This window comes from Rhinatrema bivittatum, chromosome 8 (genome assembly GCF_901001135.1).
Source record: "Rhinatrema bivittatum chromosome 8, aRhiBiv1.1, whole genome shotgun sequence".
NCBI classification, from domain to species: Eukaryota; Metazoa; Chordata; class Amphibia; order Gymnophiona; family Rhinatrematidae; genus Rhinatrema; species Rhinatrema bivittatum.
In genome coordinates, this window is record NC_042622.1 from 178860998 (window position 1) to 178886541 (window position 25544).

Here is a 25544-nt window from a genome sequence, read left to right on the forward strand (position 1 = left end):
CCTGCTCTGGTGAGGATGCCTTTGGTTCTGAAAACTAGACTGAAGGGGAAGAAACCCTTTGGATCATTTCAGCCTGTCTTCTGGCAACTTATGCAGCTTATTCTCCCCCAAGTTCTTGATAAGTTGTTCCAAATCTTCACCAAAAAGAAGCTTGCCCTTGAAGGGGAGAGCCCTCAACTGCACCTTGGATGAAATATCTGCTGACCAGTTGCGGAGCCATTAAAGCCTCCTGGCCCAGACAGCCAACACCATGGTTCTGGAAGAAGTGCGCACAAGATCATATAAGGCATTCGCTCCATAGGCCACCGCTGCCTCCATGTGCTTCGCTTGCTCCGACTCCTCCAGCAACAGGTCTCTAGCACTCTAACTGCTGTACCCATCGCAAGCTGGTGCAGAGCAAAAAAGAGCTACACACTGCTGCTCTTATATCCAGAGCAGACAATTAAAAAATTCACTTCAGGTACACCTCAAGCTTCCTGTCATGAAGGTTGTTCAAAGCCGCCTCACTAGCCACCGGGACAGTAGTCCACGTCGTGACTGCGGACACTGAAGCATCCACCTTGGGCACCTTGAGTAGCTCCAGCGCCTCTTCGGGTAGAGGATACATTTTATCTATGGCCCTGCTGACCTTCAGGCCAATCTCATGACTGTCCCAATCCCTGACGATTGTTTCACCATCCTATGAAAAGGGAAGGTAGTGGCTGGACCTCGCAGACCAGCTGAGTCCGGGTCCTGCTCCATCTTCGGTACAGAAATCCCCAGCTCTGCTAAGATATGCAGGATTAAAGGAGCAAGCTCATCCCGCTGAAAAAAAATCAAACACAGCCCCCTGGGATTGTCCCCTTCCAGGGGAGGCGTCATTTCAGGGTCCTCCTCCCCCGGGTCCTGTCCTGAAGTGGGCAGAGGGTTATCCAGAAGGTCCTCCAAGGGCAATAGCGGATCTATGTCCCCTGCCGAAGCAGCAGGAAACGTGTTGGTTGGCTGCGGGGACGGACTACATCTGGGAGAAAAAGGCCGCTTGGCACTCCTAGCCAAAAAGGCCTGGTGCATGAGAAAAATAAATTCTGGAGAAAAGGCGGGGAGGGGGGGGGGGGGAATCCAACTCAACACCCACCGCGGAAGCGAGATCCCCCCTCTCCCAGCCCTTCCAAGCCCCCCTGGGGCTGCTATGTATCGGCGACGACATCGGAGGGAATTCAACTCCCCCAGCCAGTCTCTCCTCTGATCGCGTGGGAGAATTCAAAATGGCCGCTGTTCCCGTGCTGATCTATGACAGAATGGCCTTGACAGGAGGAGGAGAGCGAACCCGATGAGACTCCCACCGCTGGGAAAGAGACCCCGCCCCACTAGGGAGGCATCGAGAGCACAGGCCAACCCATGACAAACGTGGGAAAGGCTCCTCACAGGCCACACAGCAAGAGGTACGTGACCTAATCAGGTCCTCCCGAGGGAAATGCTAGGGCCGCGCCGAGAACGAACCACTAACCTGGAATCTTCCCCTCTCTGCCACTCAGGAAGCAGGGAATGCCTGAGAGAGCAGAGAGCACAGTCAAGCTGTCTCTTTCCAGTTTGGTCCCTCTTTTTTTTTTTTTTAATTAACATTAAAAAAAAATAAACTTACCCGAGAAAAAACAGACAAACTATCCTCTCCTGAACGGCAGAGGAATGGCAGAACTTATTCTGGGAGGGGACGGAGCCAGACCACTGACTATCACCCCGGCACGCCAGCCTGAGCAAATTTGGGGTCCCCAAAACCTGCTCACTCCAGTCTGCTACCAGGAAGGAGGGCCCCACCAGGACCTACCAACTTCCTAGGAGGCAAAGTGCTCCGGAAAAAAAATTAGAGCTGCCAAGAAATGAAAAAAAGAAGACTAAGGACAGAATTTGTGGGGGGGGTTTTGTTCTTGCTTGGTCAGAACTGCAGGTTTTGCACCACCTTCATCTGCTGGAGACAGAAAAATACTGAGGAGCTGCAGGTGGTACACCGGGTTAAGAGGAGGTGCCTGCAAAGCTTTCTCTGTCTCCATCTACTGGAAGGGAGGCAAAACCCAGGAGTCTGGACTGATCCGGATATGTGCAGGGAAGGGGGATTTCCACATCTCTACTGGAATTATGTAGTTAGACCCATGATGCATCTTTCTTTGATGCTTATGGAGGTAGGAGAATAGATGTGCCAGGTCTGCCTTACCTTACCTTAAACTGGAGTGCAAAGCATGTTAAATAATATATATGACCTTTTTTGCCTTGATACATCAGAGAGTGCTCGGGCTGGAGAACCATCCAGTTGCAGCCATCACCCAACGTCATTACATCTGTTGGATGTCTGACCTTCCAATCAGAGCTAGGTTCCCAAGATAAAAAGTTAACATTGTTTCTCCATCTTCATGCCAGTATTTTCTAGTGTTACATGATAATCACCAAAATTTTAAAGTAATATTTTTGATATGTAAAAAATATATAATCAAACAGTTACAAAACATGTACAGGAGAAGAACAGCTAAAGAAAAGGAAGTGCCACTGTGGATGGTATCAATCGACATATTGACCACACCGGTGATAACATTTGATTGCAGGAAGAAAAGTAACTGGTTTCTAGCAACAGCATCAATTAGACAAATATTTGGAACTTTTATTCCCTCCTTTGGTGACACTTTCTCTGAATCATACTTTTCACTGCTTGTGTTTGCTGGATTCAAAAGGTTCCAAGAACAAGGTATGTTGCATTTATTCACCAGGTGTTTTGCAAACACCAAAATTAGGTCACTTAGCAAAATAAAGGAGAAGAAGGAAAGACACTGACCCAAGATCCAGATGCAGAATGTCAGGTTGGCCATTCTGCGGGATGCTGGCTCCACAAAGGTACAAAGCAGATGAAAAAATGTGAAAAGTATAAAGCTGGTCAGCAGTAATAAGCAGGTCACTTGGATCCAGTCTTTGACTAAGGATCGCTTCTTTAGCGCATACAGACCCACCTGCACACCAACCATATAAATAGTCACATATCCAAACAGTGAGAATATTCCCTCTCTGTTTGCATTTAAAAAACCAAGTCTTGAGCCTCTAGCATCACTTCCATGCAGAATGAACATCTTCAGTTTAGTCGTTTCAAGAATCAGCTGATAAAATATGCCAGTAACTGCTGCGATAAGCCAAGACTTATTTACTGGAAAGACCATCAAAAGCAGTGATGCCACCACTCGTACAACTGCTAAAGTGAAAAAAAAGTTCCAGTGCATGCCATACTCACTGACATGTTCATGGTACCCTATGGCTTTAACACTGATTAATCGCCCTAGTCCCAGAAAAATTAATGGCCAAACAGACAACAGTTGCCTGGCCACAATGGGGAATTTGGACATCAACAAACCATGTCTTTGTCTAGCTTCAGGAGAAACGAGAGCATTGGCAAAAATAAATGCACCCACTCCAAAATCCATGACCCCTGTCCCGTATGTCTCCGTTTTAGCATAGCGCCTGGGAAACAATGGGAAATCCACAGCCAAAATGGAGATGGTGGTTAATAAATTAGTAAAAACACGCAATGAGGTTACTGATGGGAGAGACTTAGAATCTAAGTTTCTTTCCTGAAAGGTTTTGATAATTTTTTGAAATGGCGCTTTAATATTGTTGTTTTTTGCCCTGTAGATTTTATATAACAATGTGAATGCCAGTGTAGCAATGGTAAAGGGCACAAGGAAAAGGATGTCAGCTAAAATTGTGCAGCTCAAGACAAGAGGAACCACCAGCAGAAGAAAGTCTACCAGCAAATTAATTCTCCATGAACGTGAAGGTTCTCCATGTTGCAGATGATATGAAATCAACAGCAGCCCTCTGAAAAGCATGCAGAGTGGAGGCACAGTTGAACCCACAGTGATTTCTGTCACGCTAGTTCCATTCAGGTTACTGACAAAGACTTCCTTGAGCACCTTGTCTGACATTTTCTTAACCTGCAAAATAAAAATTAAGCAGCAATAATGTGTTTAATTAAGACTTTTTGAGAATTTGTAATGAACACAAAGAAAAATTGTATCCCTAATAATTCAAATGTCAGATGTACTAAGTTTTTACTGATTTTATCTTAATAAATCTGTCCAAAAGTGAAGATAATTAGTTAAGTGGCTAGACTAAGAACAATTATTTTAATACTACTTTTGCAATGCAAACTCTCATCCCAGACATGGAGGGCGATTCAGGAGGGCTGAGGGAAGTGTCAATGCCTGGTTTGAATTTGACTTTGCTAAGACTGCCAGCAGCATTGGTAGTGTGAAAGGAAAATTGGTTCTTCCTGCTAATTTTCGTTCCTGTAATATCACAGACACGCAGGTTTTATTCATTCCTACCAGCAGATGGAGGCAGAGAACAAACCTTTGGGCACTGCTACATAACGGAGAGTGCCACCTGCAGTCCCTCAGTATTGACCTGTACCCAAGTCAAAAGAATTTAATAATTAGGTGAACAAGCCCCCTGGGATGGATACCCCTGCACTGGATAGCCACAAGAAAATGCTGAAATTCTAGAACATGTTAACAATTGCAACCTATCTTTGGACATCATCATCGTCTAAACCCCAAAAAGGGACAGCAGCAAAACAATCAGTCTTTCGGCACAGATCCCCAGGGTGGGCCTCTGGACTGATCTGTGGTATGACAGGAACAAAAATTAGCAGGTAAGAATCAATTTTCGTTTCTTGAACATACCCAGATCAGTGCAGACAAGCGGGATGTACCAAAGCTCCCTTGTACCGGGTGGGAACCCGAAAGACCCGCTCTCAGCAAACTCTCACCAAAAGGAGTTGCCTCTGGGGCGCGCACATCCAAACAGTAATGCCTGGTGAAAGTGTGAAGCGAAGGCCAGACCGCTGCCCGACATATCTCCCAAGATGCCGCCTGAGCACGAGTAGAGTGAGCCTTAAGTCTCACTGGCACCAATCAGCCCACAGACTCATAGGTGGAGGAAATAGTTTCTTTCAACCAGCGAGCTAAGGAAGCCTTAGAAGCCTTCTCCCCCTTCCTATGACCCCCAAAGAGCACAAACAAATGATCAGAGCGTTGGAAAGCGTTAGTAACCTTCAGATAAAGTACAGAACGCACCACACATCCAAAAGATGGAGACTCCTGCCCATAGTGGGATCAGGAGACCAGTCTGGAAAACCTGGTAACTCCACTGTCTGATTCACATGAAAGGCAGAAACCACCTTAGACAAGAACGAAGGCACCGTTCGCAAAGAAACCTTATCGATCGCAATGCACAGAAAGGGATCGCGGCAAGAAAGAGCTTGCAATTCTGAGATTCGTCTATTCGAGCAAATGGCCACCAAAAAGACCGTTTTCAAGGTAAGGGCCTTCAACAAAGCTCGACCTAACGGTTCAAAAAGATTCCCGCAGAGAACCTTCAACACCAAATTAAGATTCCATTCCAGACACACATTCCGAGGAGGAGGGTGGAGATGCTTAACACCCCTCAGGAAACGCACCACATCAGGATGGGAAGCCAAGGACTTGCTCTCTACCTTCCCCCTGAGACAACCCAATGCCACAACCTGGACTCTAAGCGAACTATGGGTCAATCCCTTGGCCAAGCCCTGCTACAAGAAGGACAAAACGTGCGGAACAGAAACCTTAAGGGGATCAAGGCCCCGTGGTGTGCACCAGGACTCAAACACCTTCTATACTCTGGAATAAGAACGGGAGGTAACCGTCCACCGAGCTTAAAGCAGAGTAGCAATAACCAGGTCCGAATACCCCTTCAGAAGCAACTGCCACCTCTCAAAAGCCAGGTCGCGAGACAGAAGCGATCCGCCCGATCCAAAAATATGGGGCCTTGACGCAGCAAACCCTGCAAGCGGCCTAGACACAGCAGCCCGTCCTACGCCAGATGAACCAGGTCCGCGAACCACAGGCGCCACAACCACTTCGGCACTACCAGCACCATTGCCCCTGGATGAGCCTCTATCCGCCTGAGGACCCTCGCTATGAGAGGCCATGGAGAAAAAACAAAGAAGGACTCCGGACAGCCACAGGCACACCAAAGCATCAAGACCCACCGCCCCGGTCTCCCTCCGTCGACTGAAGAACCGTTCTGCCTTGGCGTTGGCTCTTGTTGCCATGAGGTCCAGCTGAGGGGTCCTCCCGTGAACACAGATGAGATCCCAGGCCTCTGGGGACAGTTCCCACTCCCCCAGATCCAACTGCTGTTGGCTGAAATAGTCCACTTGGATGTTGTCCACGCCTGCCACGTGAGAAGCCGCAATACCTTTGAGATGGCGTTCTGCCCACTCGAACAACAGCTGAGTCTCCCGAGCTACGATAGGGCTCCTGGTTCCCCCCTGGCAGTTGATTTAGGCCACAGTCGTCGCGTTGTCCAAAAACACTTTCATCATCCAACCACGGACCAACGGAAGAAACTCCTGAAGGGCTCTGCGCACTGCTCGTGTCTCCAACCGGTTGATGGACCACGACTGTTCTGAGACCGACCAGAGGCCTTGCGCTGATCTACTCAGGCATACCGCCCCCCAGCCCCGAAGACTGGCATCCGTTGTCACCACCATCCAATTCGGGACTTCAAGGGGCACTCCTTTCTCCAGATTGCTCTGTGCCATCCACCATGCCAGTCTGGACCTGGCTTCCCTTGGAAAGGGCAGAGAAGAAAATACTGCTCCAAAAGCAGACTCCATCGGGATAACAAAGCCTTTTGCAGGGGAAGCATATGTGTAAACGCCCATGGAACCAGCTCCAACGTCGAGGCCATCGACTCCAGGACCTGCAAATAGTCCCAGACTTTGGGAACAGGAAGGCGCAGCAATCGAGCCACCTGAGATTAAAGCTTGGCCACCCTGTCTGCAGTGAAAAACACCCTTCGTTGTTGAGTGTCGAAACGGGCTCCCAAGTATTCCAGGACCTGAGAAGGCATCAAGTAACTCTTTGAAAAGTTTATGATCCAACCCAGCTTAGAAAGAACTGCAGGAATGAGAGGTTCTAATTCCTCTCTCTGGAACAGACGGACCACCTGAGGGTCATCGCCAGCCAAGGGGGTTTGTTTCCCCGGCTCATCATCCAAAGCCCCCCCACACACACACAGGGGGGTGGGGAGGAGAGGCTCCTGCAGCTGCAGCCGCACTCCCCGGCACCATCGGAGCAGCAGAGCTTCCTGAAGCCACAGCGCCTTAACTTTGCGACCCGTAGAGACACGGCACATCTGTGCGCTTGGCTACCTTGGGGGGCGGTCCTTGCGCAAATCTCATGGGCAAAGCACCACCTTGTGGAGACCTGGTAGCAAAAAAATGCTTTATGCATAAGGAGGACAAAATCTAAAGAAAAAGAATCAGAATCACTGTCCCCCTAGGAAAACAGGATCCTCATGCAAAAAATCCTGGTCCTGATCTAAAGTAACATCAGGACTAGCAGGGACCGGAGACAGTGCTGGGGAAAGCTCCCCCTCCCCCATAGCCTTTGCCTGAGCTGCAGAAAATGTGCTTAAGATGGCCATCGACCCTGCACAGAGGGAGAAAGATCAGCCTGAAGCTACCTCGGAGCAGATCTTTTTGAAACCCCTCAAGGCTTGGTTACTGCTGTAGACCCTGAAAAAGAACTGCCTTCCCCTCCAGGGAGGCAGTGGGAGCAAGCACCAGCCCTAGAAAGCCGCACGGCTGGTTCTCCTCACGCCACACATACAGATGGCCGTGGCATCGTGGGTGGAAAAAACGGCCCAAAAAAGCAAAAAAACACGGCGAAATTAGTCAAAAACGCAGTGATTCCGATGGGGAGGGGTCCTGGATTGCAGCAGACCAAAAAAGAAAATTTCTAAAACTTTTGGAATACCTCAAACGTGCACTTAAGCTGCACTTCCAGCTTACGATCCTGAAAGTCCCGTAGAACCGCCGCTCCGGCCACTGGGATGGTGGTTTTCTTAGTGACCGCGGACAGGGCGGCATCCACTTTCGGAACCTTAAGGGCATCCAAATGATCCTGTAGGAGCGGGTACAGTTTTGCCATCACTCTCCCCACTTTCAACCCAGAGTCCGGGGAATCTCATTCCCGGCTGATCAGTTTCTGGATCTTCTTTGGAATGGGGAAGGCACTAGGAGGTCTTCGCGGGCCATCAAAACCGGATTAACCCCCTCATTATCCGACTCCTCCAAGGATAGCTTAACCCCCCAATTCCTCCAGCACCTGGGGAATAAGAGGGCGCAACTCCTCCATCTTGAAGAAGGAACAACCAGAGGGTCATCGCCTTCTACTTCGGGCCCCTCAAAGGCCCCAACCTCATCCTTCGGGTCTGGAGGGTGCCCCCCATCCAGTTCGCCTCCACATCAGACGCTGGAAACAAGCCACACTCAGCCTGAGATCCTCTGAGTCCTTGGCGTCTGTAGCCAGGCGCGGAGGGCGAGTTCCCAGAGGGCGCATACGCAAAGCCATGGACCTCGCCGGGGACCCCCTCGGCCTCATGGCTGAGTTGGCCGGGCAGTCTCTTGAGCACCTTTTTCCCCGCTTCCCTAGCCAGGAAAGCCTCATGCAACAGGAGGACAAATTCAGGTAAGAACCCCCTTGGGTCCCCCGAGGGCCCCTCTGGGCTGTCTGGCCTGACCCAGACTGCTCCTCCACTCTCTGCTGCATTGCAGGGGACAGAGGAGGAGGAGGAGGAGGGGATTCCCCGGATCCCAGAGACTGCACCCCCCCCTTCCATGGTCCCCCTCCCCCAAGGATCAGGCCTTTCACCACTGACCGAGAGGACCTCCATGGTCTTGAAGGCCTGTCAGAAGCCCCCTCATCCCCACCTGCACAGCCTGTGCAGAGGGAGAGGGGATTGAGACAAGCAGATCATGTGCCACAGGCCCGACAAGCCTCCACCAGCGGCCTGTCAGTCATCGGGCCTGCAAATTGGAGCTCCATGCACCAAATTCGTGGGGGGAAGGGGCTTACCACGCGGCCGCCGAAGCAGGAAACCAGATCGCAGTGCCACACAAGTTCCCGCCAGTGTGAAAAAAAAAAAAAAGGGGTGGGGGGGAGGGTTAGTACTGTTTGTGTAATACTTAGACAACGTTACGTATATGTTATGCCTATAGCTTTCTGTTTCTGTTTTTATTATCGGTACTGCTTGTTGCTGTATAATGGTTGCGGCCTGTCGCTTACCAGTTTAGTGTTTATTGTACTAAATGTTTTCTTTTGGCTTGCAAATAAAAACAGTTTAATTAAAAAAAAAAAAAAAAAAAAAAAAAAAGGTACTGCTACCGCAGGAAACATTTGCGCACCCCGCGCTGAAAAGGACAATGGGGAGGCCGATTTCCCCCACCCAGAGAAACTCTTCCACCTTCTGCGAGTCACTGCTCCTCCCCTACCGAGACAGATTCCTCCCGGGCCAGCTCCCGACGATCCCGCCACGGAGCCTGATTGTAAGGCAGCTCAGACCCACTGCCAGAGCTGCTGCTGCTGCTCCTCTCAGTTTTGTTTTTTTTAAAGGGGAAGCACCAAGCAGCGCAAAAACACCCAGGTATTAAATAAAAAATTGCCCCCAAAGGGGGATACTTCCCTGAAGCCCAAGGCTTGTAGGGGAGGCTTCGGGCCCCCACTGAGGGAACCAGTCCCCTGGTTTTCAGAGGTCCCGGAGTTACCGGCTAAAAGCAGCCAGAGATGGCCCTCAACAGAACCAGACACCTTGGGAAGCAGAAAAAGGTAAACCTTCAAACCGAAGATCAGTCAAGACTGCAGGTAACACATCCACCATCTGCTGGAGGCAGAGAAATACTGAGGGACTGCAGGTGGCACTCTTGGTTATGTAGCAGTGCCCAAAGTTTTGTTCTCTGCTTCCATCTGCTGGTAGGAATGAATAAAACCCGCTTATCTGGACTGATCTGGGTATGTTCAGGAATGATGCAGGGTTATTACCAGTGGCTACAACTCCCAGAAACTAGCTGGGTTGATGGTGACCAGTTCCTATCCAGCAAGGTCAGAAACCTCGAAGACTGGATGTTTAGGCAACAGCCTCATTAATTCTGGTAGGCAGCTTATTATAAAGCTTGGTGGTAAAAAATAAAGAACAAGGAGGCTGAGTGTTGGATTAAGTATGGGATCTCTTCTGACCGCAATAGGGGGGCAAGATGGCTGCCAGATAGGAAGCGTTAGAAGCGAGCTTGAGGCGTTGTACTTTTCCTTCTTAAAATATACCTATAACAAGTTGCCCCATACTAAAAGAAAAGGGAAAATCCGGGGAGCAATGACAAGCTCACCCGTGGCTGACCCTTTCCAGTGACAAATCGAGGGCTTCTTCGCGGGAGCAACCGGAACGCCAGAAGGACTGGTCGCTGGGGGGATGCCAGTGGAGCAAACGCTGTCCCCCCTGACCCTTGACGTCACTCCCCCTGGCGAGCCATCCAGGCAGTTGCATCCAGCTCAGAGTGAATCTACCCAGGCTACTTTTGGAGCCCAGAGCGGATTACATCAGGAGCTGCTGGAGGGTAGCCGAGTGAGTCCCGGGACGCAAGTGGATGGCGACTCCACAATGCAAAGCGGAGGATCCAGAGATGAACTGGTATTGGGCGCCCTAGAGGAAGGAAATCAAGCCCAGACTGCGAGAACAACTGCAGGTAACATACTGCAGGCTGCAACTGTAAGGGAGAACAGAGAGTCCCAGTCACAACCTTCGGTTGTGAGTATCAATCTCGGGCAACCCGAGGAAATAACACTGGGGAGTGTGTGGTACGCCTTAAAGGTTATTGAAGTAACTTTGAAATCACTGGCTCAGACTACAATTGAGGTTAAGAACCAAACAAACAATGACAAATAATAATCTTATTGGAACTTTTAACTCAAAAATGCAAAATCATGAGGAAAGAATCTCCAAAATGGAGTCCTTACAACAAAATTTAGTAAGAACTGACTTGGTAATTGAAAATAGGCTGGAAAGGGTCGAAAATAACTTAAGACTATTGAACTTGAGATTAATAAACTTTCCTGTAGTCAGAATGATTTCACCGATTGAACATTTTAAAATATATATGAAAGAGATCCTAAAAATTCCTGAAGCAGCGTTACCTGTATGCACTAAGGCTTACTACCTACCCCGTCCGGGAACCGAGGTTGAAGGGGAGAGAAATATTCCATCTATGAATATTTCTGAATTATTGGAACTATTGAAAGAATCAGAAATAAAAGAGAGAAAGGCAATGTTGATAACATTTGCATTTATTTCAGATCGAAATTATATTCTAAAAATGTTTTTAAGGAATAGATCAACCCCCTTTTATGGAACTCAAATTTGGATATACCCAGACATGGTAAAAATAACTCAGCTACGCAGAAAAGAATTTCTTGAAATGAGAGAAAGGGTTCTGAGTTTAGGGGCCCGATTTGTGTTAAAATATCTTAGCAAATGCTGTGTTAGGTTTCAAAATAGTAATTATGTTTTTTTGGAGCCCAACCAATTGAAGGCTTTTTTTGACAGGACACTCTCAGGATCCCGGAGATGGATTGACTCAATAGAAATAGGGAAGCTCTCCTATCTTATTCTTGTTTGAATTAAAGTTGTTTCTTTTCGCTCACTATTCTATTGCCCCCCCCATGTTTCCTATATTTAGGTGCATACCTTGGTTAAATATGTTTATTGCTTATGGAATGTATTCTATACAAGGACCGATATTGATGTGAAGGTATATGTACCGTATTCCTGTTTAGAAATATATTTCATGTAGGTCAGCCTCATGAGAGCAGTCTGATTCCGTTGCTCCCCGGACAGCTGGGCAATAAGCTTGCCGATCGCGATTTCAAGCCCTTGAAAATGGACTAAAAATAAGGCGCGAGACCCCCCTGCACTGCAAGAAAAAAATTTCGGAACTGCGCAAATTCTCTTTCTCCTGCGGCGACGAACAAGCAGACCCCGAGCAGTCCAAAATGGCGCCAGCGGACCCGATAGCTGAAGCGGAGGAAACACACAGTGAGCCACCCGATTTAGATAGCGCATTCCCTACCCGCTCTGAAATGAGAGGGTGGTTTGGGGAGATAAGGCAGGATATTAAATCGTATAAGGCAGAAGTTTCTGCCCTAATCGAGGAGATGAGGGAAGACACGGCAGAGCTAGGCCGACGAATTAATGAGGCTGAAATCAGGCTGGATACGCAGGGGGAGGGGTGGCACGAGCTGCAAAAGGAGCACCAAGCTTTGCAAGACGCTTACCGGACTCTAACAGAGAAGGTTGAAGATATAGAAAACCGAAGTCGACGTAGTAATATCAGGATAAGAGGAGTGCCTGAATCTGAAGAATTTCAGGACTGTATTGCAGTGGTAACTAAAAATCTCATGTTTTTTCCTGCAAGGAGGATCTAAGCAGGCTGAGGACTCTGAGCAACATGTCATGATTGAGCGTGCACTTCGTACCCTTGGTCCTAAAATCTCTAACAAACCTAGAGATACTGTGGTTTGTTACCATTCTTATGCCCTTAAGGATAAGATTTTTATGGCCAAAAGGAAACAGCGCACCTGGCATTGGGAAGGCCACGACATCGCGGTATTTGCGGATCTGTCGGCTGCTACCCTTTCGCTGCATTACTACCACGCTGAACGCGGCCAATATAAGATACCGATGGCTATTCCCAGGCGGGTTATCATTCATGCTGCAGGGAGTCACACATCGGGCTCAAAATGTTCAGGATGCAGCCAAGATATTAAAAGATGCAGGTCTTCAAGTGGATCTCTCTCAGATGGCTTCTGGTGATGCCGGATCTCCTCCTCGGGTTGCTGTACCATTACCCCGGTGGCAGAGGGTCGCCAAGGGCAGACGACGTCTTCAAAGGAATCTAGCTGACGGCGAGGGAGGAGAGGCTCCAGCGTGATCTGTGGAACTCACCTCTTGATTCTCTCATTGGTGTTCAGAGTTATGATTACCATGGCATTTGGCTTGAGCCTGTTCCAGGGGCGGCCGAGTTTCAATATTGTAGTTCTATTTAAAATGTTTGTCTTTGGTATCCCATAGCGACAACGGCAGTTATTGCTTGATAATTTTACTAGCCCAGCCCGGGTTTTAGGGGGAGTGCTGAAAATCGTCCTCCATGGTTCTATGGAGCACAGAAATAGTGCTTCAGTGTGCAAGGGGAGGGAAGGGTGGGGGGTTGGGTAATTGGATGATGGATTTGATGGTGATAAAGTTTTTGTTGTTTAGAAGAGTAGATATAATGACTCAGCTTGTGGTTTAACCAAGGGGAAAGAGAGGGGGATGGATTATGTGGTATGGTGTTCCTTAAAATTTTCTCTCTTAATGTTAAAGGCCTAAACACCCCGAGAAAACGGCGCCTGCTGTTTAAAGAACTAGAACGCTCGGGAGCTGACGTGGTCCTGCTCCAAGAAACCCACTTAAGAAAAAGATATCAAGGGCTGATGAGTCATTCGAGATACCCCCATCAATATTGGTCAGCTGCCACAGTGGCTTCTAAATATTCAGGGGTGGGAATTCTCCTTCACAAGGACCTTCATTTTGAATTTAAGGAATGCTATGCTGATAATGAGGGTAGAACTATATTAGTCAAACTGGTAGTGGGGGGTGAACTAATTTCACTAATATCTGTTTATGGCCCTACGTCACAAAAAATGGAGTTTTATCAATCACTCACTCAGTCCTTAGCGTCTCAAGTGGAGGGACAAGTGATTATTGGGGGGAGAACTTCAATCTGTCACTTAATCCTTATCTGGATACTTCTTCAGGTACTAGCTCTGATCCCAAGAAAGCTCGGATAGCATTACGATCACTTATGCGTAGCCTGGGATTGCTTGATCTTTGGCGCTCTCGTTATCCAAAAATCAAGGAATTATATTTTCTTCTCAGCCCCCCATGGTAGTTACTCCCAGATTGATTTGTTTTTGGGGAGTAGGGGTATTGTCCCCAGAATTACTGCCATTGATACTGAACCTATTGTCTGGTCGGACCACGCCCCTATATGGCTCACATTACAGATTAACTATGATAAGGGCCATAGGTTCTGGAGGCTCAATGACTCTATCATTGAGGATCCCACTTATGTCACACAGATTAAGTCCGACATACAGGAATACTTAGTGGTGAACGATAATGGTGCGGTAAACCCAGTGGTTCTTTGGGATTGCTTAAAGGCGGTCTTCAGAGGGAAATTTATTGCCCGGGCATCCTTCTTAAAAAAGAAACGGGAGGGTGACAGGGCACAGTTAATAGAAACATAGAAACATAGAAATGACGGCAGAAGAAGACCAAATGGCCCATCGAGTCTGCCCAGCAAGCTACGCACTTTATCCATTTTTTTTCCCTTTTTCTCTCTCCCACCTGTTACTATTGGCTTCCAGTACCCTCCAGCCCTAATTCCCCTCCACCCAATTTAGAGAGCAGCTTTGAATCTGCATCCAAGTGACATCCAGCTCAATTGGGGGTAGCAACCGCTGCAACAAGCAGGCCACCCCCTTGCCCCATACTCTTACCCACCCCTGTTTTTATTTTTGTTTTGGGTTTTTTTGGAAATAGCAGCCCTCCATCCTTCCGCTCCGTGAAGGTGGAACACCAACTACTGGCCACTGGCATCCCGCTCCGTGAACGCCTCTGTGGCTACTGCCACTCCGTGCAGTGTTTGAATGCCTCTGTGGCTACTGCCGCTCCAATTTCTTTAATCACCAAATTAAAGAAATTGGAGGGATTGCACAAAACTGCTGCTTCCCCTCAGGTTACGTGGGCACATCTAGAGGACTTACGCACCCAGATTGCCTCGCTAGACGCCGCAACTATAGCCCATCAGATGGAACGTACCCAACAGAGATATTTTGAGGGGTCAATAAAGCTGGGAAAGTATTAGCTCAGTTGTTAAAGCGTAAACAAGCCCAATCCACTATAGTGAAGATAAAAAATAAGGAGGGAGTCATGCTGACAGATAACACCTCTATACGACAGAGATTTCATCAATTCTACTCTGAACTGTATGCGTGTGATGAGGGAATAGACCAAGGGGAAATACTTAGATATCTTGATCAATCCCATCTAACAGCTCTTGAGCAATCACAACACAGTATCTTAAATAAAGATATTTCAGAGATGGAAGTCCTGGAGGCTATAAAATCCCTTAAGCCAGGGAAATCTCCGGGCCTTGATGGATTCACGGGGCGGTTCTATCAGCAATTTGCCACACAATTGGCTCTTGTGTTGGTAAATTTCTTTAGAGCATTGAAAGAGGGAATACCTCTATCTTCCTCAGTTAATACTGCGGGCATCACTATTATTGCTAAGCCGGGTAGGGATCCCACTGTCTGTGGCTCCTACAGGCCAATCTTTTTAATAAACATTGATCTGAAAATTTTAGCAAAAATCCTGGCAACTCGGCTTAATAGCTTTATAGCTCAGATTATCCACACTGACCAAGCGGGCTTTATACCGGGTCGTCAGGCTAGTGATAATGTTCACAAGATCCTAGACATGATATGGTGGGTCAAGAAACACAACATCCCTATGGTAGCCCTCAGTCGACGCCGAAAAAGCTTTCGATATGGTGCACTGGCCATATCTTTTTGCCCTTCTTGAGAAGCTAAATTTCAGAGTGAATTTTATACAATGGGTGCAACAGCTATATACTGATCCCCTTGCTTGCATCAAGATAAATGGTGGATACTCACCCTCTTTTCCAGTACGGCGGGGCACACGACAGGGTTGCCCTCTGTCGCCGCTTTTGTTTGCAAAATTCTTGGAGCCCTTTGCTAATATGGTACGTCATAATCAGGGACGATTTTTTATTAATGGTGACTGACCCTGAATCCTCTCTCCCACACTTATCAACTGCCTTAGAAGCCTTTAGCAAGATCTCAGGTTGCCGACTTAACTGGGACAAGTCCGAGATCCTCAATGTCAATATACCGTCCGACATAGCAACCTCCCTAAAGAAACGGTTTAGATTCAAGTGGGCAGATCATAAACTAAAATATCTCGGGGTCTATATTAGTGCTACGCAGGACCTCTTCCTCCTAAATTATGAAACTCTGTGGTCTAAGATAACTCAAGAGCTGGAAGAATGGAACAGATATAGGATTTCATGGACTGGCCGTATAGCCGCAATTAAGATGACAGTTCTCCCTAAGTTACTTTATTTGTTTCAGACACTTCCCATTGCTATCCCCCGTAAACGTCTAGCCCAATGGCAGAAGCGGCTGCTAACATATCTGGGGAGGTAAGCGACCACGGCTAGCACGTCACATTCTTTATAAATCTAAAGCACAGGGAGGATTGGGAGTTCCAGATTTAGAGAGATATTTTTTGGCGGCTCAGTTCAAAATGCTTATAGAATGGCATCGCACAACTCGGCTGAAGCCCTGGGCGCATTTCAGTCAGCAGCTTATGGGCAGGATACCGCTGTATAGTTTACTATGGCAACCTAAACAAACGTGGGTTATTAAGCCAGATGACTTACTTCCCCCTACTATGCTGGTGCCACTTCACCTTTGGCTTGCTAGACAACATGTCCTGTTGGGTACTAGAGAGTATCATTTGAATACTTATTTATACGCTAATAGCCATTTTACTCCGGGTTACCGGTCACAGTCGTCCCATAGATGGAGGCAGAAGGGGATTTATCTATGGAGCCATATATGGGGGAGAGGGGGTCTCATTAAATTTTCTGATTTCCAACTTAAATACGATTTGGAAAGTTGTGATTTCTTTTTGTATTTACAACTAAGACATTTTGTTTCCAGTGTTTCAGCTCAATGTTCATTTTCAACAAGGTCCGTCAGAGTTTGAGAAACTCTGTAGCTTAGCAGACAGTGCCTCTAAATTACTTTCGTTGCTCTATGCTATGCTGGGACAGATACCATTCACGAAGCTTAACTATGCTAATGCTTGGGAAAAAGATCTGAATGTGTCCTTCCCGCAGCGAACTTGGGAAATGATCTTTAGGAATACGGGGAGAGGATTGATTGCATCCTCGATGATTGAGAATTCCTTAAAGCTGCTAATGCGTTGGCATTATTGTCCGGCACTATTACATCAAATGCTACCAGGCGTTTCGGACAAATGCTGGAGGAGATGTTCCAAGGTGGGCAGCTTTCTACATATCTGGTGGGAATGTCCTCTTCTTCAGACTTTGTGGTCCTCCCTAGAAACTTGGATACATCAGTTATGTGGGATCCAGGTGAAGATTTTGCCGCAGCATGCTCTCCTAGGCATGCCACTGTTTCCTGGAAAAAACAGCTCCAACATTTTGGTTAACTTTATCTTTTCCACCGCCAGGATTGAAATAGCAAAAAAGTGGAAATCTCCCCAGATCCCTACTATAGCCACTATTCAACAAAGACTTACATCTGTTTACAGACTGGCGGAAATAACGGCACATCTTAAGAAAAGATATGGGCGCTTTCAAGCTATTTGGCGCCCCTACAGCAACTGGATGGCGGAATTAACGGGAGCAGCTACTCAAGCAACAGGATGATCTTAGCGGTTGGGATAGCAACCACATTCTCTTATTGCTTTATTAGCTTTTTTTTGGCATTTATCCATTCAATAGTTCTTTTTTGTTTTTCTACGCTGTTTGGTCACCAAATTTTTCCTATGTATAATTATTCACTACAAATCCATCATCATAGGGTTTGATAGAGGGGAGGGCGGGGAAGGTCATGAGGGGATGTAGTTTAAAAAATTGATTGACAGTGTTTGAGACGCTATGAGATTTGGATATATCATATTATGCCTGTGTTGGTGCCCTTTGGTGATCCTAGCTTGTTTTACTATGTTGTATTATGTGACATTCTGATTTTCTATGTTTGTGGAGCTTCAACAGGCACTGTTGGCCGACATACGTCTGTTGAACAATCTTCTGATAAATCTTATGGTATATTTCGTAGTATGTCACTGCACTAAACTATGTCTTGGTTAATAATGTTTACGTCTGTTCTATATTGCAATAAAAATATTTCAATTTAAAAAAAAATATATATATATATTTCATGTAAATCTTGTGAAATTGTTTAAAATAAAAAAAAAAAAAAGTATGGGATCTTGTATGCTTATCTACCCAGGATAGTAAAGAACCAATGAGGAAGGAACGGAAAAGAAGCAATATCCTACAAGCAGCCATGCTTCTATGGCTGACAGCTGGGATAATATGCAGATAGCGTGAAGAGGAATAACCAAGTACACTAGACAGGCCAACTAATGTTTTTTATGCTATCATCTACTATATTACTGTCCATTTTCTAGCATTTCACAGTTCCAAAAACGCGCATCGTTAACCGTATCCCCCACTGTAACCGCTGCCAGCCAGCCACCACGAATCTGACCGTTATCCACTTTGCAATGGCTGTCCAGTCATGGAATGCAGAATAGAAATAGAAAATTAAGGGGTAGATTTTCCACTGTGCGTGAGTACGTGTCCACGTGCACAAGCTTCCTGGACGCACATGGATGCACTGATTTTTGAACATGCATGGTAGAAAATCCATAGGCTGCGCACAAGGGGGGGGGGGGGGACTTTTGCTATTTCCTCAAGCGACGCATTCCGGCCTTCCCAGTTCTCTCCCAGTCCGCTCCAATTAAGGAGCGGACTGGGAGGGAACTTCCCTACCCCCTACCTAAATTCCCTGCCTCTTCCCCTCTCCTCCCTACCCCCTAAACCATACCTTTTTTGGGGGGGGGGGGTGGTGCGCGCCAGCCGGCACACAAGTCTTCAAGACAGCGAACAATGGCGCTGTTCTGGCCCGCCCCCCCCCATCCTGCCCTGCCCCTTCGAAATGGCCTGGCACTTATTCACGTACTGGCGTTTACGCAAGTGGCCTAGCCTCTTAGAAAATTCACCCGGCACGCGCAAGGCCCAGCCATGCGCGTAGGACTTTGAAAATCCACTCTTAAATTATATAGGAAATCACATAAGCTGTACCTACAGTACCCTGTGATTTTCTTTTTACTACACTAGCGCTAGCGTGATGGGGGCCGATTCAAACTGGAGGATGCTGCCTGTTCAAGTGGTCGCCCGCGACAAGAGACAGTCTGGGATCAGGCGGCATGGGGGGCACATGCAGGTTTTAGCTCTGGAGACGTGATCCCCAATTAAAGCCCAACACAGCTTCCCCGGTGAGAAGCGAACCAAGATGGTCACATCTGACGCCGAGCTGAAAGCATTATAGCATCCGGCCCAACACCTGACATTGCCACTTCTGGGAGTCCCCACGCCCTCATTGAGAGGACAGAGCCCAATGAGCGAGCAGCTTGTGCAGGCACAAGTGGTTAGGTTATCAGAGGGAGCGCACAGGCTAGCCTGGCGCAGGCGGTTCTTTACCCTTGTGCTGCAGGAGTAGTGACGATGGAGGCTGTCACCTCTGACCCTGTACCAGGTGGAAGCTGGAGACCGGCGCGCCAGGTAACTGGGGCAGGGGGAGACACTAATTGCTGGTGAAACACAGACTTCGGAGAAGAACAACTGACATGCATCAATTTATCCTATTTTATTTCTTTAAGCTTAAAAAAATGAGCTTTATTTCCAGCTGTGCAAATATGGAGGGGGGGAGCCTTCTAAACTTTAAAAATGTGATTGACGCCCTCATGCCGGGTTGGCATCGAGGCTTTCCTTATAACCTCCTCTCAGCGCTGCTTTTCATCCTCTCCCAACCCTCTTATCTGAAAAAAACAAACCCCTCCCTCCCTCCTAAAAACTGGAAAAACCTGCAAACCCTGGGGGAGGGGAGGGGATCCCACGTGACATTGATAGATTCACATCTCTCCCCTTTTCCCTGCCCAACTTATGAAAGAGAGATTGCTAATATTGCAAACAAAGATAAACTGAGAAATGCAGCTGGATTTAGGCGCAGTGTGGTATTTATATGTGCCTTCCCCGGGGAGCATAGCATGTTCACACTTACCCTTCAAATGCCAGCAGCGGTGCTCGAAAGCTCCTGCTCAGGCCCCTGACATGAACCGGGTCTGCCTTTACCAGGCTCTGCTCCGGCAGCCATGGGAGGGGGTGGAGGAGTGCCCCTGCTGGGGTTTATACTTTAAAGCTAGCTGCATTACCCTGTGCCAGATAAATACCTGGGTTGGATTCACTGGTGCCCAGTAAGGGAGCATTTGCCACCCTGCCTCTCCCTCCATCCCTTGGATTTTAATGACTAATTATCTTTGTAACGGTTTCTTTGATTTTGTTTTTGAAAATTATTTTGATTATGCCCCCCCACCTAGGAAAAAATGTTGTGGGCGTTCACTGTTAGATGCTTTATATTTGTCTGTGAACAGAGATTTATTTGATAGACTTCTACCAGCTTTTTTTCAGAGGTATAAAGTAGGAATGCAATCATTCAAAAAGTATATAAACAGCTTCATCAATAAGATAACATTAAAAGAATTGCTTGTTTCAAGCAAGAGAGAGACAGGAAAAGAAGAGGAACTGTGGGGTTTACTGTACCTGCTTTACACCTTCCTGCTGCATTATTTTGGAGAGACTGGTCCTTATTCCGTGCCATAAATATTTTGCAGTGGGCACAAAATAGGGAAGATTAATTTTCTAAATAAGGCCAAAAGTCTAGTGATCAGCTTTCCAGAAATGTTTGTTTATAACTTATTTATAGTTTGCATTTCTATGCTGCCAATCTAATACAGCTTCAGATGGTCCTAAAAATGCCCTTTATTTCTTATTCCAATCATAAGAACCTGCCACTTTTTTTGTGTACTTTCATGTTGGCTTACTCCATGTACATTTTGCATATTTTGTCTACTTCTCTTGTGCAGTGCTTTGCATATCAATTATATGTGAATAATTAATGCAAGGATCCCAAGGCAATTTGTCCTTAATTTATTTTTTACACAGTAGAATGTACCGAGAAACATTCCAGGGAGTTTGTTTCAGTGAAACGGAGGCATGCGTAAGAGGGTGACCTTAGTTCTTGCTGTTAATTTGTGACATACACGTGCATTTATGTTGTTTGACATTTGTTATACATCATTTTTATTGTCTTATACTTTTTAAATATATATTTCTCAGAAAGTTGTTCTACTCTCACTCTGTGATGTGCGCCTGCCTCTCTCTCTCATTTCACAATTATACATTTAGTGTTGTACTTACAAGCAGCTGTTTAGTTAATCATTACAGGAACTAGGAGGTTGCTCTTCTGGAAGCTCTGCATCTAGCATCTAGTTTTTTTTTTTGGCTCCGATCTTCATGCTTTTATGATTGTCTTACCTGTACATCGCTTAGTGCTTATGCGTAAGCGATTCATAAATTTTAAATAAAGAGAGAGTTCACACAATTTTCATTTTAACTAGAAAATGTATAAAACTTGTCAGTTTATGAATCATTACTTATTTTCCCATTCAACATTTATTTTATACTTAAAGGACTCGCACATGCCAAAGACCTAGTCCATCGCTGCTGGTTTTTTGTTTTGTTTTGTTTTTTTTTTACTTTGAGTAGCTTAGGGTGACAAACATTGAAATTAAAAACTTCCTCCCCCTTTATATTCCATTGTTCTGGAGGGAAACATAAGTAAATATGGTTTGCTATACTGGGTCAGATGCCCACTATCCTTTTTTCAATACTAGCCAATCCAGGTCACAAATACCTGGCAGGATCCCAAAAAGAGGATAGATTCCAAACTGCTATCTCAGGGATAAGCAATGGATTTCAGAATGGATTTATACTCGACTGCATACCGGAATTGGAAAAGTGACATAATTGCTATATCTGAAAGCAGACTATTCAAATCTAAGATGCAAAACTGAAAAAGTGCAGAGTATGGGGGGGGAATTAAAAAGCTTTGAAAACAGATCAAGATTGTGAAAAGATACAGATCAACAAAACTAATATTTAATTCAAGGCTGCTACTAATTTTCCAACAGCCCAACCCTTCTGTAACTGTTTAGGCAACACAAATTTGGCACATTAAAGCAGTTGTGTTGTTCTATACTTCTCAAAATACCAACACAATTACTTTTTGACTTCTCTCCCTCCGCTGTCCAGACTTATTTTTCACCAATGAGATTTGTCATAATTTTGCATTAAAGCTGGTGGTGTGTATATATGTGTGCGTCTATACAAATACACACACACACATATGCTGGGGAATTCAAACACGTGATGAAACCAGTGGGGTAATATGATCTGCTCAAGCAGCTGTTCAGACTTGCCAAAAACTGCTCCTGTATATTAGTGTTTTTCGGCTAAGTATGCCTTACGTTTTCAGGCGATCATAGAGTAACAAAAGTAAAGCATTGTTGGAATGTACCATGTTGATGTGCAAAATCTCTCCAGTACTGAATCGGCTTCCTACCCAAAACAAATAATTTGTATAAAATGAAGAGTACAATTGGTTCTTGTTTCAATTAATTACTTGCTGCAATTACTTAACCTAACTCTAAATGCTTCTCCCCCCAAAATAATACATTTGCCTTTGTTGAACGACAAAAGCAAGAAAGCAAAAACAAGGCAGTTAGTCTGCCTCCTTTATGCTGTGGCATGTGATTTCCACACAAGAGCCACACCTTAGCTAGAAGTGCTCTGACATTGTATTGCTCCTAAAATTCCATCTGGTAAAAAGATGGAGCTGGCTTTCTTCTACTTAGTTGTTTCTCAGGGTTACACTTCTTGTCAGAAGATCCAAACAGTATTCAGGTCCCAACATATGGAGTTGTGTTTGACATTTTATAGTTTATGTTGGAACAAAAAATTAAGTCAGTGCACTACTTACCTCCCAGGAAGGATCTCCTGTCTATCATGACAGCAGGCTTTGCTGGCATCGTGGTCGTGAAGGTGGTTAGCAGAGGAACCTGACCCTGCAAGGGAGGGAGAAAATGGGAACAAAATGAAAAGCATCATAGAAATGATTTCCCCCTTACCTGGGAAGGTTCGAAAAACTGAAAAATTGCTTTCTCGATCTACAGCTTGAAAAAAAAAACATTTTTTGTTGGTCTCCTGGATGGCAATTTTCTGAGACATTTCTGTGGTAAAATCATTACTTCATCCACAAAAAGGACTTGTTATAAAACTGCCCGATGCGCAAGTAAACTTATGGATGCATATAGCCCGTATGCACGCACGTTTACCTGCAGTCAGTAGAGGTGTTCCCAGGGGCTTGCATTTGGGTGCGTACTTTTGCTTTTTGAAAAGCATGCATGTAAAATTTCCCAGAAATATGTGCACAAATTAGCAGGCGTAAATGTGTGCGAGTAGTTCTGTCACCCGTCCCCACCCATAGCTCGTCCCTCCCGTTGTAGCTCCGCCCTCTTCTAGCTCGGTCCCTCACGCGTCCTAACGTCACTATAGATCCGGGACTACTTGCGGCGACGTCACTGGCAGGAGAGGGAGGTCAAAGGTGCTAACCACGACCGCCGCCACGTTTATCATGACTTTATTTTTGTTTTTATTTTGTTTTTCGTTTCTGAGAGTTGGCTTATTTCGTCCTCAAAACAACAACAAACAATAAAACAAAAAGTTCGATTGAAAAATTTTTTTTTTTTTTTTTAAATAAGTACACGCACCGTTCTGCAACTTGTCTCCGTCCGGAGCAGCGAGGAAGGCTCACTTTTAGCACAAGTTCCACCCCTCTTCCGTCACCCCCTAGTGCCCCCAACCCGGACTTTATTTCGTACGTTCCGCGGTGCATGCGCCGGCGGAAGGGCAGGGGAATGGCGCGCGCCGTCCCTCGCGCCTCTGACGCTTCCACGTTTTAGTAAATTATTTTTTAGCTTTTAATTCGAATTTGACGGTAAAAGTGGGAGGCAGGCGGGACTCCCAGCGACCCCGGCATTTAAAGTTCCAGGGAGAGAAAGCGAGAAGCAAGCACCTGAAAACAAAAAAAAAAAAAGCCAATAAATAAAAGGCAAAACTCTTAACCCGCTGCACCCCCATCCCAAGTCCCCAGCAGCAGGTAAACCCACCATTTCCACCCACCCCCGCGTGCCGGTCGGGTCTCCTCCCCACCTCACCCCGCGCTGTCGGTTGGTTCCCGACGTCTCGCGATAGGGAGGCGGGGTGGGGGAAGAGGGGTCTGGTACCTCTTCCCCTCCCCCCATCAGCTCCCTTCTTGATAAATACAATAATATAAATTAATCTCTGTAACAAAAAGAAGCGGAAAGGTAAAGGCGAGTGAGAGGGGCTGGTCATACCTGAGCCCTCGCTTAAAAGCCGAGCTGACAAAATGCGGAAGACCTTGTACCTTCGTGTTCTTGACTCCCAGGAAAAAGCTCTCTCCTGTCGTTATTAATAATAAATATTCTACCGCGAGGCGCCCTTTCTCCCTTGCTGGCAGGGTGCTGGGGACCGCAGGGCTCTCTCCCCCCCGGTAACCTGCTTTCTATCCCTTTATTGACATTATTAAAAAAAACAAAACATCCCTTACAACTACGTCTATTACTGTTATGGGCTTGGCCTTAATTTACAGAATGTAATGGGTTGTTTTTTTGTAATTGATTGGCCTGTTGGAAATATAAATAACACAATCTTTAGAAAAAGATAATAAATCAGTTGAGTCTGGAAAGATGAGGGGGGGGGGGGACTTTTCTGCTGCCCTGGGGGAGGCGGGACCCTGCCTAATTTCTGGGGCCTGAAAGGGTTATAAGGGCTGAAATATTGCATTGTTTGTGATGAATTCAGGCCTGGCACGGGACGGAGGGAGGGGGTGGGTTGTGGTGGTGGTGCTGGGGATACTGTCTGCCCCTTTTATCCTGCAACGTGTCCCCTGTGTGCTGTCAGCACTGAAGCCTGATCTCCCTGCCTTGTTGTTATTATTATTGTCATCACGATCAGAGTAGTGGGGAAGGGGTAGGGGGTGCAGGGGGGGAGGAGGTTTGTCTTTTCCTCTGTAGTTCATGGAAATATTTTCCGGCTCAGACTGTGTCATGTCTCCATGCAGCTGTAGCTTCCCCAAAGGTGACAGGTTTTGTCCGGATCCTGGCATGACCAGAGTAGCTACACCGTGGCCCCCGGGGTCCCAGTGAGCACAAGGCAACACCCACAAGGTTATTTAATCCTGCTTCTGGCACAAAAAGAAAGGTGGTGTTGGGGGAGGGGGGGTTAAAATAAATGACGTAGACGACCAAAAAGCCACCTTGACAACTAAACCGTACACTTCTTAAATTAAAACTGCCAAAAGTCTGCACCTCCCCCTCCCTTTTCTAGTCCCATCCTAATAGTTGCTATGGAGAGAAATGATTTCCGATTTGCAATTCGTAGATTCACTTTTCAACTTGGTAAGGTTAAGGAATGGCTTGCAAAGAAAACATAAAAACCTGTTGGCAGTGAAGCAGATTCCCGATTGCATCTTCTATTCTTAGTTTTTGCGGCTGTTATTTTCGTTTTTATTTCCTCCCCGGGGAGAGGGTTAGCGAGCGGAAAGTGCGGCGGCGGATGAGCAGCTGAGGGGCTGGGTGGTGGTGGTGGTGGTGGTGTTGCTGGGTTCCCTCCCCCTCCTCCTTTTACGACACTGCCTGTGCTTGGCTGTTTCCAGGCTCAGGCTGGGAGAGGAGGAGCAGCAGCAGCAGCAGAAGACATGGCGCGGCTGGTGGCAGTTTGCAGGGACGGGGAGGAAGAATTCCCCTTCGAGAAGCGGCAGATCCCCCTCTTCATCGACGATACGCTGACG

General features: G+C 46.6%; 2 protein-coding genes and 1 long non-coding RNA gene across 12 annotated transcripts in view; 2 read left to right on the forward strand and 1 right to left on the reverse strand.

Annotated features, from left to right (window-relative positions):
* Positions 1-3776, forward strand: part of LOC115096678 — a 58165-nt gene extending 54389 nt beyond the window's left edge. Inside the window, exon 3 of the long non-coding RNA XR_003858126.1 lies at positions 3646-3776. This is a non-coding gene — a long non-coding RNA (uncharacterized LOC115096678). The remainder of the gene's footprint in view (positions 1-3645) is intronic.
* On the reverse strand, positions 1595-25439 carry PIGW (phosphatidylinositol glycan anchor biosynthesis class W). 6 transcript variants are annotated; one of them, XM_029611661.1, is made up of 4 exons: positions 24070-24194; positions 23443-23747; positions 22653-22737; positions 1595-3947 (listed from the first exon to the last, which is right to left on the reverse strand). In XM_029611661.1, the coding sequence occupies exon 4, from the start codon at positions 3936-3938 to the stop codon at positions 2415-2417; it is 1524 nt and encodes a 507-aa protein (XP_029467521.1). In that variant the 5' UTR covers positions 3939-3947; positions 22653-22737; positions 23443-23747; positions 24070-24194; the 3' UTR covers positions 1595-2414. The 6 variants fall into 6 exon arrangements, with proteins under 6 accessions (XP_029467521.1, XP_029467522.1, XP_029467520.1 ...); XM_029611662.1 differs by lacking the exon at positions 24070-24194 and adding an exon at positions 23890-24022; XM_029611660.1 differs by lacking the exon at positions 24070-24194 and adding an exon at positions 23842-23901.
* GGNBP2 (gametogenetin binding protein 2) overlaps positions 23813-25544 on the forward strand; it is a 129796-nt gene continuing 128064 nt past the window's right edge. For 3 of the 5 annotated variants that reach the window (XM_029611655.1, XM_029611658.1, XM_029611659.1), the window contains exon 1: positions 25410-25544. In XM_029611655.1, the coding sequence (XP_029467515.1) occupies positions 25452-25544 (93 nt within the window). In that variant the 5' untranslated portion in view covers positions 25410-25451. Of the gene's footprint in view, positions 23832-24113; positions 24246-25409 lie in introns of those variants that run through there. The other 2 variants (XM_029611656.1, XM_029611657.1) reach the window with 2 other exon arrangements.

Excerpts from the sequence above, each read along its gene's own strand:
- PIGW (XM_029611664.1), bottom strand. The coding sequence starts at position 3,938 with ATGTCAGACAAGGTGCTCAAGGAAGTCTTTGTCAGTAACCTGAATGGA.